Source organism: Peromyscus eremicus, chromosome 22, assembly GCF_949786415.1.
Source record: "Peromyscus eremicus chromosome 22, PerEre_H2_v1, whole genome shotgun sequence".
Lineage (NCBI taxonomy): Eukaryota > Metazoa > Chordata > Mammalia > Rodentia > Cricetidae > Peromyscus > Peromyscus eremicus.
Window position 1 is genome coordinate 20,009,868 of NC_081437.1, and position 14,325 is coordinate 20,024,192.

The 14,325-nt window shown below is 48.5% G+C and overlaps 1 protein-coding gene across 1 annotated transcript in view; it reads left to right on the top strand.

Annotated features, from left to right (window-relative positions):
• Capn13 (calpain 13) overlaps positions 1 to 14,063 on the top strand; it is a 51,498-nt gene extending 37,435 nt beyond the window's left edge. Inside the window, exons 13-21 of the mRNA XM_059248177.1 lie at positions 143 to 179; positions 587 to 643; positions 3,565 to 3,622; positions 3,709 to 3,767; positions 5,307 to 5,375; positions 8,551 to 8,626; positions 10,611 to 10,739; positions 12,979 to 13,034; positions 13,960 to 14,063. Of these exons, the coding sequence (XP_059104160.1) occupies positions 143 to 179; positions 587 to 643; positions 3,565 to 3,622; positions 3,709 to 3,767; positions 5,307 to 5,375; positions 8,551 to 8,626; positions 10,611 to 10,739; positions 12,979 to 13,034; positions 13,960 to 13,986 (568 nt within the window). The 3' untranslated portion in view covers positions 13,987 to 14,063. The remainder of the gene's footprint in view (positions 1 to 142; positions 180 to 586; positions 644 to 3,564; positions 3,623 to 3,708; positions 3,768 to 5,306; positions 5,376 to 8,550; positions 8,627 to 10,610; positions 10,740 to 12,978; positions 13,035 to 13,959) is intronic.
• The last annotated feature ends 262 nt before the right edge of the window (positions 14,064 to 14,325 follow it).

The window sequence follows — 14,325 nt, forward strand, 5'->3', positions numbered from 1 at the left end:
TGATCATTATGTGTCTATTGCCATGGCTGCCCTCCACTCACCCTTGCTGAAGATGTTAGGTGCCTTTGGGTGCCCTCCACAGGTAGACTCCTGGGAATACAGTGCGGGTCATTTGTGTCACACTGTTCCCCTGGTTTTCTAGGAATCCGAGCAGCAGTTTCAACCTCAGAGCCCTTAAGGTAGGTGTGCAGGTCCTGTTTGCTGTTCTTGTGTTAGCTACATCACATCCCTGCAAGGGCTTCTTTCTCCTCCTCTGGCCTTGCTATTGACCAGGAAAAACAGAGATGCTATGACAGCCTTCTGGTAGCTCTAAGGAGTGGGGCAGAAGAGAAGGTCAACCCCAAAAGACCAGACTGGACTCAAGTTTCTTCCTTCTAACAAACTTTAGTTTTCAAATCCCCTTAAAGTTTGATTTCCCCCACCGCACCTCTCCACCCACCAAGTGAGGCTTCTATCTTAGATTCCGGTCAGGCTAATTATACCCTTCAGCTAATTATACCAGACCAGCTCTTATGAAAACAAAGCTGTACTGGATAAGTGGCCTCTTCCCCAGAAATTTGACATAACTATTCTCCCTTTGATCCAGGGAAGTCTTTCAGAAACTGGATCCCCAAAAAGCATTTTCTACAGATACGTGGATCAGGTATGTTATCTACACCCACGGACCTTACTTACGGGGTGGCAGGAGGAGGGAATCCAGGGACAGAGACTTCTCCTGTCGCTTGCCGGAATGCACAGTGAAGAGGGCTTGATCTTATCAGCCACTTTCTGTCCCTGGACCGTCCCCAGATGCTCTGGCTGCCAAGCTCTAGAGACAGGTGATGTCCCAATGTGGGTGGAATCCCATTGGAACAGAGAGCTTAAGAAGGGAGAGGATAATTATGGGCTGTGTGTAAGGGATATATTGTGGCTTAAGCCTTTAGACAAGCAGTTGGCAGCACCCCTTGAAATCTTTCTTTCTCTGGCTCGGCCATCACCCCCCCACCCCCCACCAAACCTGGCATTGTTCCTCCCGAGAGCTGGCCAGCTTCAGAAAGCCCCAACGTCTCTCTTCCTGCCAAGCCACCTATGTGCACACGGGGCTTTCCTAATGGTTTAATAAACTGCTATAAAGAACTCCTTGACTCCTCAGGATAAAAGAGCTGCCAATGGTTCCGTGGGATGGGCCTTTTACCATTAATAACGGTGTCGGTGTGGGAAGCAGAAAGTGATACAGATGATTTTGTGTACCGTGGGCCAAGCAGAGGCTGAGAAAGGAAGGATGCCATTCTGTGCTTCTGTACTCGGAGGGCTAATGGCATAGTGGTATCTCAGGTACAGGTTGGACCCACGGGCAAAAGAGGGGGGCGCAGATGAAGAGTGTAGCTGGAGTGAGGGGTGAGTGCTGCAAAGAGCAGTCCGTTGGCATTAGCCCAAAATTCAGGCCAGCTCTTGTTGAAACAAGACGGACCCAGAAGACCATTGTCCCCTGTCTGAATCCCCAAAGGCAGAGACAACTTCATATGCATTCCTTGTCCCCAACTACCGATCACTGTCCTTGGCCCAGAGGAGGTGCTCAATCATTTCTGTCAGGTTGAATTAAGACCGATTAGATCCCCTGGAGCAGACACCCAAGCTTGGATTAGCTGCTCTGAAGTGGCCAGCAGGACCTGATTAGGATGCTTGAGACCAAGCTTCTCCAGGGCAGGTGGCACATTTTTCACACAGGTCCATGTACCTGTACTTGGAAAATAAAAATATAATTTGTCATATGACAGGATGGCACAGGCTCCCTAATCAGGACTTTTCCAAGAGACAGCCAAATGTTTGGCTCCCCCTACAGTGACTGTTGCTGGTACTGGACACTGGTCAGAATTAGAATAAGATACTAACACAGTTTTGTGCCTAGGTCACCTCTCAGGCAGGCATCCTTGAGCAAGGCACTCTGGCAGCATCCTGTACAACATGCAGGCTATGCTTAGAGGTTGTGACTGTCCAAGAAATTTTAAGCAAAGCCATTTCTCATGTGCTCACTGTCTCTTTCCTCCTGATACCTCCCATTGGTTTAACCAGCTCTATTAGTACAGTCATTTATCAGCGCCCATTGCCATGAGTTGGTTTTGTTAGCCATGGCAGTGGGGATGGTATAACCAGGCCTGCTTATCAGAAAGGAATTGTGCATTTGGGCCTTTGGATTAGACAGAGCAAATCTAACCGCCATCCTTTATGAATTCAGTTGGCAAGCATTTCCCAAACTCCCAGGACATCCCCCAAGTACCTAGTTCACTTAGCTCTGGAAGTACCACAGCCCCAACCTTTGAGGGTCCCATAATTCATACATAAAATTCTTAGGGAACTTGTCTGAACAACCACCATGGCCATCCTGGCCATCAGTTCCTCTAATGCTCCTGGTGGCTGACAGAATGTGGGGTCCTGGTCCAAGTGTGCCCTGGGTGGGTAATATCGAGACAGAAGCAGATGTTGTCCATGGCTCTGTTCAGCTTGTTGGCTAGTGGGCAATTCCATGAAGGTGAGTCCCTCCTTAGTCTATCAACTTCTGAGCAAGATTCTTTGGAAGAAAAACTCGGTTGATGTTGGGCACATAAAGCCGACTTCCCTGACATTTGCAAACTGTTCGAGGTTAGAGGAATGGCCTGAGGACCAGCATGAGACACTAGCATCTTAGAGGCTTGTGCTTCTCACTGTAGGTCCTTACAATGACAGGGTATGGGGTTGTTCCTGCTTTCAGGGAAGGCGGTACTGCCAACCCTAAGAGGAGAAAGGGACAGTGTGTGGGGTCTGCGGGGGCAGTTTTCTGTAAGGAGCTGGTCTCAGCTGGCACCCCAAGGAGTGCCCCTCTCCAAGTCTACCCACTGAGAAACCGTACTCCAGTGCCAGCTCCCCCAAGTACAGCAGCCATGCTTCTCTGTAAAACTATCATCAAAGACACTGCCCACCAGGCTGCCCAGTGCCTGTCTGCAGAGAAGGGTTAGTGCCATGACCTCCTCCTGAGATCAGGCCTAGAAAACAACCTCTTTACCCACCACCTTAGCTGCTTTCTGCTTTTCATCTAAGGAAAGCCTCCGTACCTGGAAGACTACTTGATGTGTTCCATGACAGCAGCTTTAGTTGCCTGGCTTTTGAGTATGTTTAGCTCCTGTTACCACACGCAGGCATACATGATGTTATCACATCTTCTCACAGTCCTTCTGGAAGTGGAAAACACACCTATAGGGCTGCACTGGTCATCTTGAGATGGTCTCCTGAAGGCGATCTGCCTGTGCCAGCCACTGTGAGAAGAAGGAGAGGAAGAAGTATGCTTTCTGTCCAGTAATAAATGGAAGGAAGCAATGTGACGGAGCCCACACCAGGAGCCCAGTGTCAGGACCAACCATCATGACAGATGTCAGGGAGGGGGTTAGCAACATGGCCAGAACCCAGGGCAGGCCCAGGACAAAGAACGGGTAGACATGCTATGGAAAGGAAAGGCTTATACATCAGGGAGCTGCTACAGGGATGGGTGGATTTATCCCTTGGCTCCCGATTCCCATCTCACACCCATCTTTCTCTTGTGTCTTGGACCAGGGGCTGGACATTGATGCCACCCAACTTCAGAAACTTCTGAACCAAGAGTTCCTGACAGGTATGTCAGCTCAGAGGTCTGCTGGCTTCGGCCCCGTTTCCCATGTGGGCACCCCCAGTGGACCTTCAGTCCTTCTCTTTCCACAGGGTCTCCAGGGGACACTTTCTCCTTGGACCAGTGCCAAAGCATCGTGGCTCTGATGGATGTATCCTTTGTAGGCACCCCCTTCCTGCCGCCCTAGGAACCCACCTGGCCTGAGGGCTAACCTGGGGTTCTAATTATAGATCAGCACATGGATCCTGTGCCTTTTTTCCCAACTTACTCTAGAATTTAGTTCATCACAGCAGTGATAGCGGTAGCCACTACTGACCAAACTTCAGGGAATCCTAAGGAAGTGCATTCGTGATGCTTGCAACAGCCCCTGTGGTTCAACAGCTATTATCCCATCGGACAGTGAAAGACACAGAGGTCACAGAGGTCAAGTATTTTTGCCCAGCTTACACAGCTAGTTGAAAGCTATACGCGGATTTGAAATAAAAGTTTTAGCTTCCAAGGTCTGTGCTCTAACCTCAGCCTGTACTACGTCCTCCAATTGGAACTCTTTGCCCTTGGCCCTTGCCTTCAGCACTGGAGAAATCGTCACTGCTTGGATTCCTTACTCAGACCGGCCACCAATGTAAAAAGATAACCCCTGGAAACTCTCAAACCTCCTTCGTCTTCAGTGCACAGCAGTGGCACCCCCTTGTGGCTCATGTTTTTTGCATGAGTAGACGGTAGCCTTGAGGCAATTTGGTGGCTAGCCTAGTTCCATGACCACGAGGAACAGGACCAGAAGTCAAATTTTAATTTCTTGTCTCTCATCTTAACACCCTCTCCAAGGGGCCTTTCTCCTCTACCCAACCTCTCCCCAGGCCGGAGAGACACTGGCCACGTAGGATGGATCCCAAGCCTGGCAGCTCCTCTCCAGGCTGTGGCTGTCTCCCGAGGGAGACAGATCACCCCCTCTCACAGTGGTTAACAAGGCTCGATTGTGAATGCGAAGCCAGCTATTGTCGAACAAGAAGGCTTCTTGATGGAATCATAAATCAGTCCTGTCTTAGCCGGCTGTGGCCTGGAGTCACTCAGAGGCCCAGAGGAATCCAAATGGCCCTTGCAGCCCCGTGGCCAGGGCACCCAGCTAGGGGAAGAAAAGAAAGGGATAGAAAAAAACCCGTGCACTGTGTTGTACTGTGGAACTGCAAATAGAGCCTCCCCTGGGGTTGAATGCTAGGGTAGGGTGCTCTCATAGCGCTCCATTATCTTTCCTGCATTAGTTGCCTACTGTAAGGGGGAGCCAGGGAAGCACCCCAGCTACACACATGGCCCAGGGATGGCACATTTACCTATCCACACTACTTCTGCATTGCAAGGCCCCCTGCACGCTCCTCCCCACCCTCCCCTGCCAGGGAACCCAGCCCAACTGGTGAAGGCCATGTCGTGGCAGGGGTAGGAGTCTCTTCTGCTGGCTATAACCAAAACTGATGCCTCTTTTTCAGGGAGCCGTCCTTGTAACAATCCATTTTATTTTGTGAAACAAATCTAAAGCAGGTCACCTTTAGATAGAGTGGGAGCCAGCTGGCATGGGGCCAACATGGCGCTGGGTTACACAGCTGAAGGACAGAGCCGCTCTGGCTTTGTTAGCGGGACCAACAACTCCCCTTCCCCATTGCCCTCTGGGCTGCGTGGCACTTAACTTCTCCCCCAGCTGAAGGTGAATGGGCGGCTGGATCAGGACGAGTTTGCCAGACTATGGAGTCGTCTTATCCACTGCCAGGTATGGTCATGCTCTCTATGACATGACTAACACCCTTATTTAACCTAGCTGGGCAAATATTGATTGGGTGTCCCACACTAGGGTATGAAAGGATGGGAAGCATCAGCTCATCCCCAAAGTCACCTCACATTTGGTTTAGGGAGACGTACATGCCACCAAGGGCTGAAGTGCTGACAGAGAGGCAGGATGAGGAATGTTCTAGGAGGCTAGAGAAAGAGGTTACCATGGACAGTGTCTAGAATTGCCATGATACATATGGAAACATTCGTTAGTCTGAACCCATCTCTTCCTATCCCAATGCCTCTGTGGGAAGACCTACCAACACAGATGCGGTTGGCCTATGGCCTCCCATGGTCCTCAGGACAAAGTCTACATGCATCAGAGTAGCACACAGACCTCCTGAGTTGAGCTTCTAACTTTAAGTCCAGAAGATGTCGTTTTTCACACATCCTACTTGCTCTGAAACCCAACTCTAAGATGCTTGCTGTCCCCCTATTAACCCCATGCCTTTGTTCCTCTGGCCTGTCCTTCCTCTCTCCCATCTCCATACCCCAAGGCTGGCCATTGCTCATCCATCCTAAGAATACAGGCAGCTTCAGACATGCCTTCCCTGTCAAGTCTCTCTTGCCAGTCCCTATGACCTGATTACTGTCTTTTCTAACTCCTCACCTAGCTGATATCTGTAGGTCAATCCACATTGTCTACCTTAAAATTTTGTAGTTAAAAAGAACTTTATTTTAAAACTGGTGCCTATTGACAGTAGAAAACATAGAAGAGAAAAAACAAACTCAAATAAGAAAACATGATCTTGCCAAAGGGAAAGTATTAAGACCCAGCTAATATGTTCCAAAGTGTGTCCAAAATAGGCACATTTATACACACTAAATAAAAGTATAATCTGGCCAGGCATGATGGGCACATCTGTAATCCCAGCACTCAAGAAGCTGTGGCAGGAAGATTATGAGTTTGAAGCCAGCTTTGGCCACATAGAGAAGCCCTACATCAAATAAACAAATGAATGCATAAATAAACAAGGCAATACATCAATCATATGAACATATACATGTATACAAGCTGCTTTTTAAAAAATAGAGGGCACCAATCGTCTAATCATGTCACTATCTCTGAATATTTTGAAAGACTAAATCAAATACCCCTGTGTGACTATGCCAAGATGCATCATCTGATCCCTGACAGGGGGCCACTGGACTTCTCACCAGACACTAGAATGAGTGACAAGCTGTAGTTGTTTGTTTTTTATTCTTTTTCTCTTTTGCTCTTTGAGGGCCTGCCACCTAGCTTCCAAATAAATGCACAGAGACATATTATTACTTATAAGTACCTGGCCTTAGCTTGGCTTGTTTCTAGCCAGCTTTTTTTTTTAAATTATCCCATCTACCTTTTGCCTCTGGGATTTTACCTTTCTCTATTTCTGTATATCTTTTCTTTCCTTCTTATTCTGTGCTCAGCTGTGTGGCTGGGTGGCTGGCCCCCTGGCATCCTCCTCTCCTCCTTTTTCTTGTTCTCCCTCTTCTCTCTTCTATTTATTCCCTCTGCCTGCCAGCCCCACCTGTCCTTTTTCCTGTTTTGCTATTGGCCGTTCAGCTCTTCTAGACCATTAAGTGTTTAAGACAGACACAGTAACACAGCCTCACAGAGTTAAACAAATGCAACACAAAAGAATGCAACACATCTTTGCATCATTAAACAAATGTCCCACAGCATAAACAAATGTAACAAATCTTCAACAAATACATAACACATCTTCAACTAATATTCCACAACAACAGGCTCCTCCTGCCTTATATTGCTGGGTCCTCCAGGGCGGGGCCTTCTTCATGTTCATTTTTCTCCAGAGACTTCCACGGTGTATGTGACACAGCAGTGTTCAGAATAGCTCAATAGATGACCTAGCTAATCAGCTACTAAATGAATGAGATAATGTAATGGAAATCACATGAAGTCTGTCTTTGAACCAACAGTAACCAAATAAGGGCAAGGGGAGCTTCTCAAGCTGTCATCCTATAATCATGGCCCCCATCCCAGTTGCCCTTGCCTTGCATACCTGGTATTTGCTACTTGGACATGGAAAAGCTCTCATGAGCCAGTGGGGTACTGACCACAGTCAAGCACTCTGTGCTCAGTCCTGGGCAAATGCGCATTTAATCCAAGACCAGGACTTCACCTGCCTGAGGGTCAATTTCCTCATCTAGGAATCGTACCATGGAGCAGGATTACAGTGAGCACCAGGGAGAGAAGAAAAGTCTCCAGTCAATGCAGGAGTGGTTGGTCCAACAGTGGCAGCTGCGGTCTGCTTTCTGTGGCCATGCTTGGGCCAGGACACCGCTCTAAACCGCTGTTGGTATCTTCTATATAGCACTCACTAATGTACAAGGCAGAGGATTCATACGTGAGCACACACACTTAGGTATTAGTGAATGACAAGCACTTTATGGATTTGTATTTCAGAGACGTTTGCTCCTCGGCTTCTTGTAACAAACCTAGGAGGTAGGCAGGCACTGTAACTAGCCCTGTACTGGGTAAGAGGAAACCGAGGCCTAGAAAGATGAGGTAACTTGATGAGGATTTCGTTACACAGCCGGTCAATAGTTGAGCTGGAACTTCAGCCCGGGCAGATCATCTGTTACATCTGTGCTCTTAACCACGACTGGCCAGAAACGCTTGAGAGCAAAGGTTCTCAACCTGTGGGTCACGACCCCTTTGGCAACGTCTCCAAAAGCATTTACATTACGATTCATAACAGCAAAATTGCAGTTATGAAATAGCAATGAAAATAATTTCATGGCTGGGAGTCACTACCACGTGAAGAGCTGTGTTAAAGGGTTGCAGCGTTAGGAAGGTTGAGAACCACTGGACTAGAGAGAAACCCTGTGCTTTCCCAGAGATAGCCCAAATGTCCCATGTGTCTGGAGTGGGAAGAGGAAAGGATAGCTGGTTGTAGGAGGGGAGTTTCAGGCCCAGCTGTGACCAGACTGATGGACTTAAAGGGTGTGGCTGTTCCCATTTGCCCCGTCCCCTCCTCTACCTCTCTGTACGCTGGCTCCTTGCACACTTTAGTAAGGCCTCCTCTGGGGATGAGGAATAGATTTTCAGAACCTCTCCCATCTACATCCTTTGAGTCCTCACTGGCTTCTTGCTTCTTTCCCCCCATCAGCGTGTTTTCCAGAACATCCAGAGGAGCCCTGGAGTTCTCCTGAGCTCAGATCTGTGGAAGGTCATAGAGAGTACAGGTAACACGGGACTCAGGAGCCTGGATGACTGGAGGCTGTGGGGCATGAGGGAAGCCCATATTCCCAGCAGGCCATAAGCAAGGCTGGCATGGAGAGGCTGGGCAGCTGGAAGAAAAGAGAGCTCTAGCTTATGTGTCCTCCCTACCTACGTTGACCTTGATCGGTTTCCAGCACTCCAGACTCAGATATGAGCTCCCCGACTGCAGCCTGAGCAGTCCTGTCCCCGTCAATTTCCTCAGCCACCTTTTCTCTCCAACACAGCTCTGACTGAGTCAGGGAGGACCCACATGACCGATAACCTACAAGGAATGGGGCTCATCTTCCAGAAGCTTCCAACTCACTGTCTGGGCTATCGGGGTTAAATAACCCACAGCAGGCTGGGGAATCTTTCTTCTCTCTCTTCACATAAGGTTCAAAGCTAAATTAAACCAAATGGCGTGTGCTGGCTTCTAGTAGGCCCACGTTTTCCGTCCTGGGGTAATGCTAACAATACTTCAGGGTACATAAGCGCTTCATAGTTCACCAAGAACTGTTCACACCATCTCGTTTCATTGTCTCCACTGGGCTGTGAGCGGGGAAGGGCAGGAATCATTGCTTCCACTGTACCTGTGGGGAAGACACATCACATAAAGGTTATGTAAGGAAATGGCCACCTTCCTTAATAAGCCGTAGACTCATGTTCCCCCAGGTTAACTCCAGAAAGAATGCCTCTGTAATTCTTCTTCCCATGCTCCTGGAATGAAAAGTGGAAGAAATACAAGACACTCTTCTCCATTTGAGCATAGCTCCTCCACTTAACCCTCCATTTGCGCATAGCTCCTCCCCTTCATTACAACTGTCAGCGGCTGCACCCCGGCATCACAAGTCTGCAGCAGAGCAGAAGGCTGAGATGCTCAGAGTTGAGCTGCCCTCACAGTGCCCTGCTAGGCTTGCTAGAACAAGAAAGGCTGAGCTTTCTTCCCTCCATTTCTAGCCAGTGCTAAGGTGTAACGTCTGTGGCTGACATGGGGCCACATGGGGTCACATGAGGTCACAGTTGGAGAACCACTGGAGAGCCAGTTAAAATTGGAGTCATCAGAGTGGCCTAATGACCACAGACTAAAACAAGGGGGTGAAATAGAGGCCACTTCCAGTTCAACTCAGAAGCTCTCAGAGGCTGGGCAGGTAGCTATCGGGGCAACTCAAGCCCCTTCTGAAGGCATTTGGTTCCTCTCTTATCAGCTTTACTGCAGAAACCAAATGTGTCTCTAACTACATTGGGCCCATGGGCCGCCAAACTCATCGCTGCATGAACGGCTCAGCTTTCAAGGGTCTGCCTGCTCACCAGAGCAACAACGGCTGACCACTCCACACTTGTCAACTGTGTGGTTGGTGTATCCCTGGAGCTTATCACTAGAGATGCAAAGTGACAAGGCCAAAGAAAGAGGGCAAGAGGCTTATCTTCTGCCCAGCTGAGGTGACCTGCTGAGTTGTGGGCTCCCTCCTGTGCTGCAGCGTTTCCTTGGATGAGCACCATAGAACCGAATCTCCCTCTTGCAGGGAGACCACACTTGCCTCCATTAGCAGCACCCATACACACATGGGACTTACAAAGAGTCATGACATCTAGCTGGAAGACTAGCAAAGAGAAACCTGGTAGAGGCAGGGCTGGACTTCAACCCTTAGGTGTCCTGGCAACTCCACGCTACATGGGGATTATCTAATTATTGGAAGAGAAGGCGTGTCTTCACAGGAATAGTCAGTCTCTTGAGTTGATCTCTGGCCAAGCTGCAGGCTTGTAACACTAAGGTCTAATAGCCAGTGATCAAGAGAAAAAGGCAGGACCCCGAGTGAGGTGGGGCTGGCTGACACACGGGACTGAGAAGGGGATGTGGGGGTAGAAGGCTGCTGGACTGTCTTAACAGGTTCATTGAGCCTCATGAGGCAGAGGACCACCCCATCTCCAATCTCCTCTCAGCTCACCCACTTAATCTTCCCATCGCAGACTTCCTTTCAGGAGTCTTCATCAGCAATGAGCTGCTGGGTCTCATGACACTCCGCTACAGTGATAAATCTGGCTTGGTCAGTTTCCCCAGCCTTGTCTGCTTCCTGATCCGACTGGAAACCATGGCAAGTAAGTAACCCTAGGGGCATTCTGTAGACCTTCCCAGTGACCAATGAACTCAATAGATGGCCGGGAAAACACTGGTGCCCCAGGACCTGGGTGAAGACTCAGGAGTAGGCAGGCTGGCGTCCTGCCTGAGACTGCCGGGATCTAAGAGAGCCCAGCCAGTGAGACTATGAGTAGTATTGTGGAAAAGAATAGGGCAGAAAATAAGGTCTGCTAAACCCTTACACTGCTGCTGTGAGATTAACATGTGAGAAAAACCAGCTGGCGCAGAGGAAGACCGGAACCCCCCAGCCAAGGCCAATACGGGATAGGTAGTGCTTTTTCCAAAGGAAAAAAGAGCAAAAAACCCACAGTATGCCAAGTTGTGTGGTAACTGGTGCTATGCTGATGATACAGAAAGGGTTATGACCCTCCTCACACCATGCCATTGAGCTTCCAACCTTCCTCCAAGTTCTGGCCTACTTCCTCTCTTGGAAGTTGTCTTGCTCTCTTTCACTGTGGCTATGATAAAAATACTCCAACCAAAGCAACTTAAGGAAGAAGAGGTGGTTTCATTTGTTTGCTTGTTTTCTGCTTCATGGTTGCAGGTTACAGTCAGGGGAGACAGGGTAGCCAGAATTTGAAGCCACTGGTTATATTACACCCACAGCCATGAAGAAAGCGATGAATGCATGCTGCCGTGCAGCTCCCTTTCCTTACTTACACAGTCCAGGATCCCAGCCAGGGGATGGTGCCACCCGCGGTGGTCTTCCTACCTCAATTAATACAATCAAGATAATCCTCCACAGGCATGCCCAGGGCCCATTTCTCCTGTTGATTCTAGATCCTGTCAAGTCTGTCAATGAACACTGACCATCGCAGGCATATTATATTCCTTCTTAATAAAGTGTCTCTGCCTTTGCTCTTCTCCACATGTCTATCCATTTTGTTGTTGTTGTTTTTAATTCTCAGGCATGAGGACCTGGAAATTTCGGAGGGTACCAGCCTCTGATAAGCATTAACAGTGCCATTATCCATGTGCCCATCTTCCCCTCCACACTCTTTTCTGTCCCTACATCCCAACTCTCTTTTTGCCTCCTCACCCTTGTCTTAGGAACAAGGTCCATTGAAGTCACCCTATCCCCTCTCCAGGCTATGTGTAGAACTAAATCTACTCTTTAGTTATGCAGTGAAGGATTTCAGTCCCTAGCGAAAGGATTTCACCCTAGTGACTACTTGGGAGCAGAAGGTCTTTCTTCAAGCTATAGAACTCCAAAGATGGAGGCCAGAGGGTTCCACACTTTTTAGCAGAATAGTTTTTGTTTTAAGTGGAACCTTGTGTGAAGTCCCAAGCTACAGTACAGCTCAAAACAGCTGCTGGGAATGAGGGAATGGTAGAGTGGGGTATAGAAACACCCCTGAATCCTGATCCCTCCACAGCCATGGGGCACTTCTGAAAAGTCCAAGGCTCCGAATGAAGACTGAATGAGTAGAACCTTGAAAAGGTGAAAGCAAAGCCTGAAATAGATTGGGAGATCCCTAACTGTGCCCATTTAAAAAAAAAAATCAGCCCATTGGGCATGGTGACTCATGCCTTTAATCTCAGTCCTTGGGAGGCAGAGGCAGGTGGATCTCGGTGAGTTTGAGGTCAGCCTGGTCTACAGAGAGAGATCCAGGACTACCAGGGCTACACAGAGAAACCTTGTCTTAAAAGAAAAAAAAAACAAAAAACAATCAGCCCACTGGTTGTGAATGCACACACTTTTGATCCCAGTACTCTGGGAGGCAGAGGCAGGTGGATCTCTGAGTTCAAGGCCAGCCTGGTCTACAAAGTGAGTTATAGGCCACAGAGAAACCCTGTTTCAAAAACAAGCTGGGCGGTGGTGGCACATGCCTTTAATCCCAGCACTCAGGAGGCAGAGGCAGGCGGATCTCTGTGAGTTTGAGGCCAGCCTGGTCTACAGAGTGAGTTCCAGGAAAGGCGCAAAGCTACACAGAGAAACCCTGTCTGAAAACAAACAAACAAACAAACAAAAAATCAGCCCATGCATCCCCCACAAGACAAACTGGAAGGAAACAAGGTACGTGGGATCTGGAAGAGGAGAGGTGAGAATAATCACAACTGTCCTAAGGGGAGAACCATAAGCCACCCCACAGCATAGAGCTGGACCAAAAAGGAGAACAGAGTAAAGGCACATTCTGGGGACAGTAGAGACTTATGATCCCCTCTCAGCCAGTCAAAACCTTTCTTCCTCTATCCTAGAGGCATTCCGCAACCTCTCCAAGGACGGCAGAGGAGTCTACCTGACAGAAATGGAGGTAAGGCACCTTCCCCTCCCAGAACCAGGCACAGTCCCAGGCTACATTCTCCTGATCCAGTTCCAGGGGGCATTTTTCTCCCCAGAGTATTGAATAGTCTGTCAAAGGCCAGCCAGGCTGGGGGTGGGGTGGGGGGAGCTGCCTCCAATTACTGCCTTTATATATTGCAGGCTGCCAGGCTGCTTTAGGATCTTGGCAGAGAGATTTTATTTTTTTTCAATAGCTTAATAAAGCCGAGGATTATGTGGGAATCATAAATCCAAGGGAGAAGTAAAGAACAATCCACCTAGCTCACCGTACATTAAGCCTGAATTTCAGAGCCATCTAACCAGCCAGCTGGTCAACCCCTATACACCTCTCTCTGCTGGGCTATTTAGAAAATAATATATGCCCTTCAATTGCTCAGTTGGTAGAGTGGAGGATTGTAGAGGAGCTGCCTAGACAGTATGGGGGAAGGATGTGTTGTAACAGAACACTGAGGATGGAGTTAGCTGGGAAAATGCATTGATACTGAACTGAGATTTTCCAATGGAGGGGGTATGTATTTGCCCAGCTCCACATTAAATGAACCAGCTTTAAGAATTGGCTACACAGGGCCTGGGCTCAGTCAGTAAGTACTTACCTCACAAGCATAAGGACCTGAGTTTAGAAGCCTAGCACCCACATAAGAAGCCAAGCAGAGTGGCACATGCCTACCATTCCAGAGCCCTGAAGAAGTGGAGACAGGAGGATCCGAGAAGCTTGCTGGCCAGCTAGTCAAGCCCAGTTGGTAAACTGTAGGTTCAATGAGAGACTCATTTTAAAAAGTAAGGAAACTCACATAGTTTACATGCACGTGAATCTGCATATATGAGACTCACGCCAGAGAGGAGGGAGGGGAGAGAAAGAGAGAATATTCATTCTAACAATGATGCTTATTTCTCAGTGGATGAACCTGGTCATGTATGGCTGAGGTGAGGAATACAGCAGAGCCCCCTGGACCAGGTAAGACATGGCAGCATTAAAGTCCTTTCTTCTTCCTCTGAACATTGCCCCTCTTTCTCTGTGAATGACACAGAAGACTCCCTGGACACAGCCTCTCAGAGACACCAGAAAGCTTATTTTATGAGCCAAGGCCCCACTGCTCATGGCTCCTGAGTTTCAAGGCCAAATGCTCAGATTTCATCTAAACCCATTCATAAAGAGAACAGCCTGAAAGTCGTGAATGAGAGATTAACAACATTTAATTAATGTTCCGAAGAGAAAGCATGATGACTCATTCCAGACAGGGACTAGAAATGGTGAAAATAGA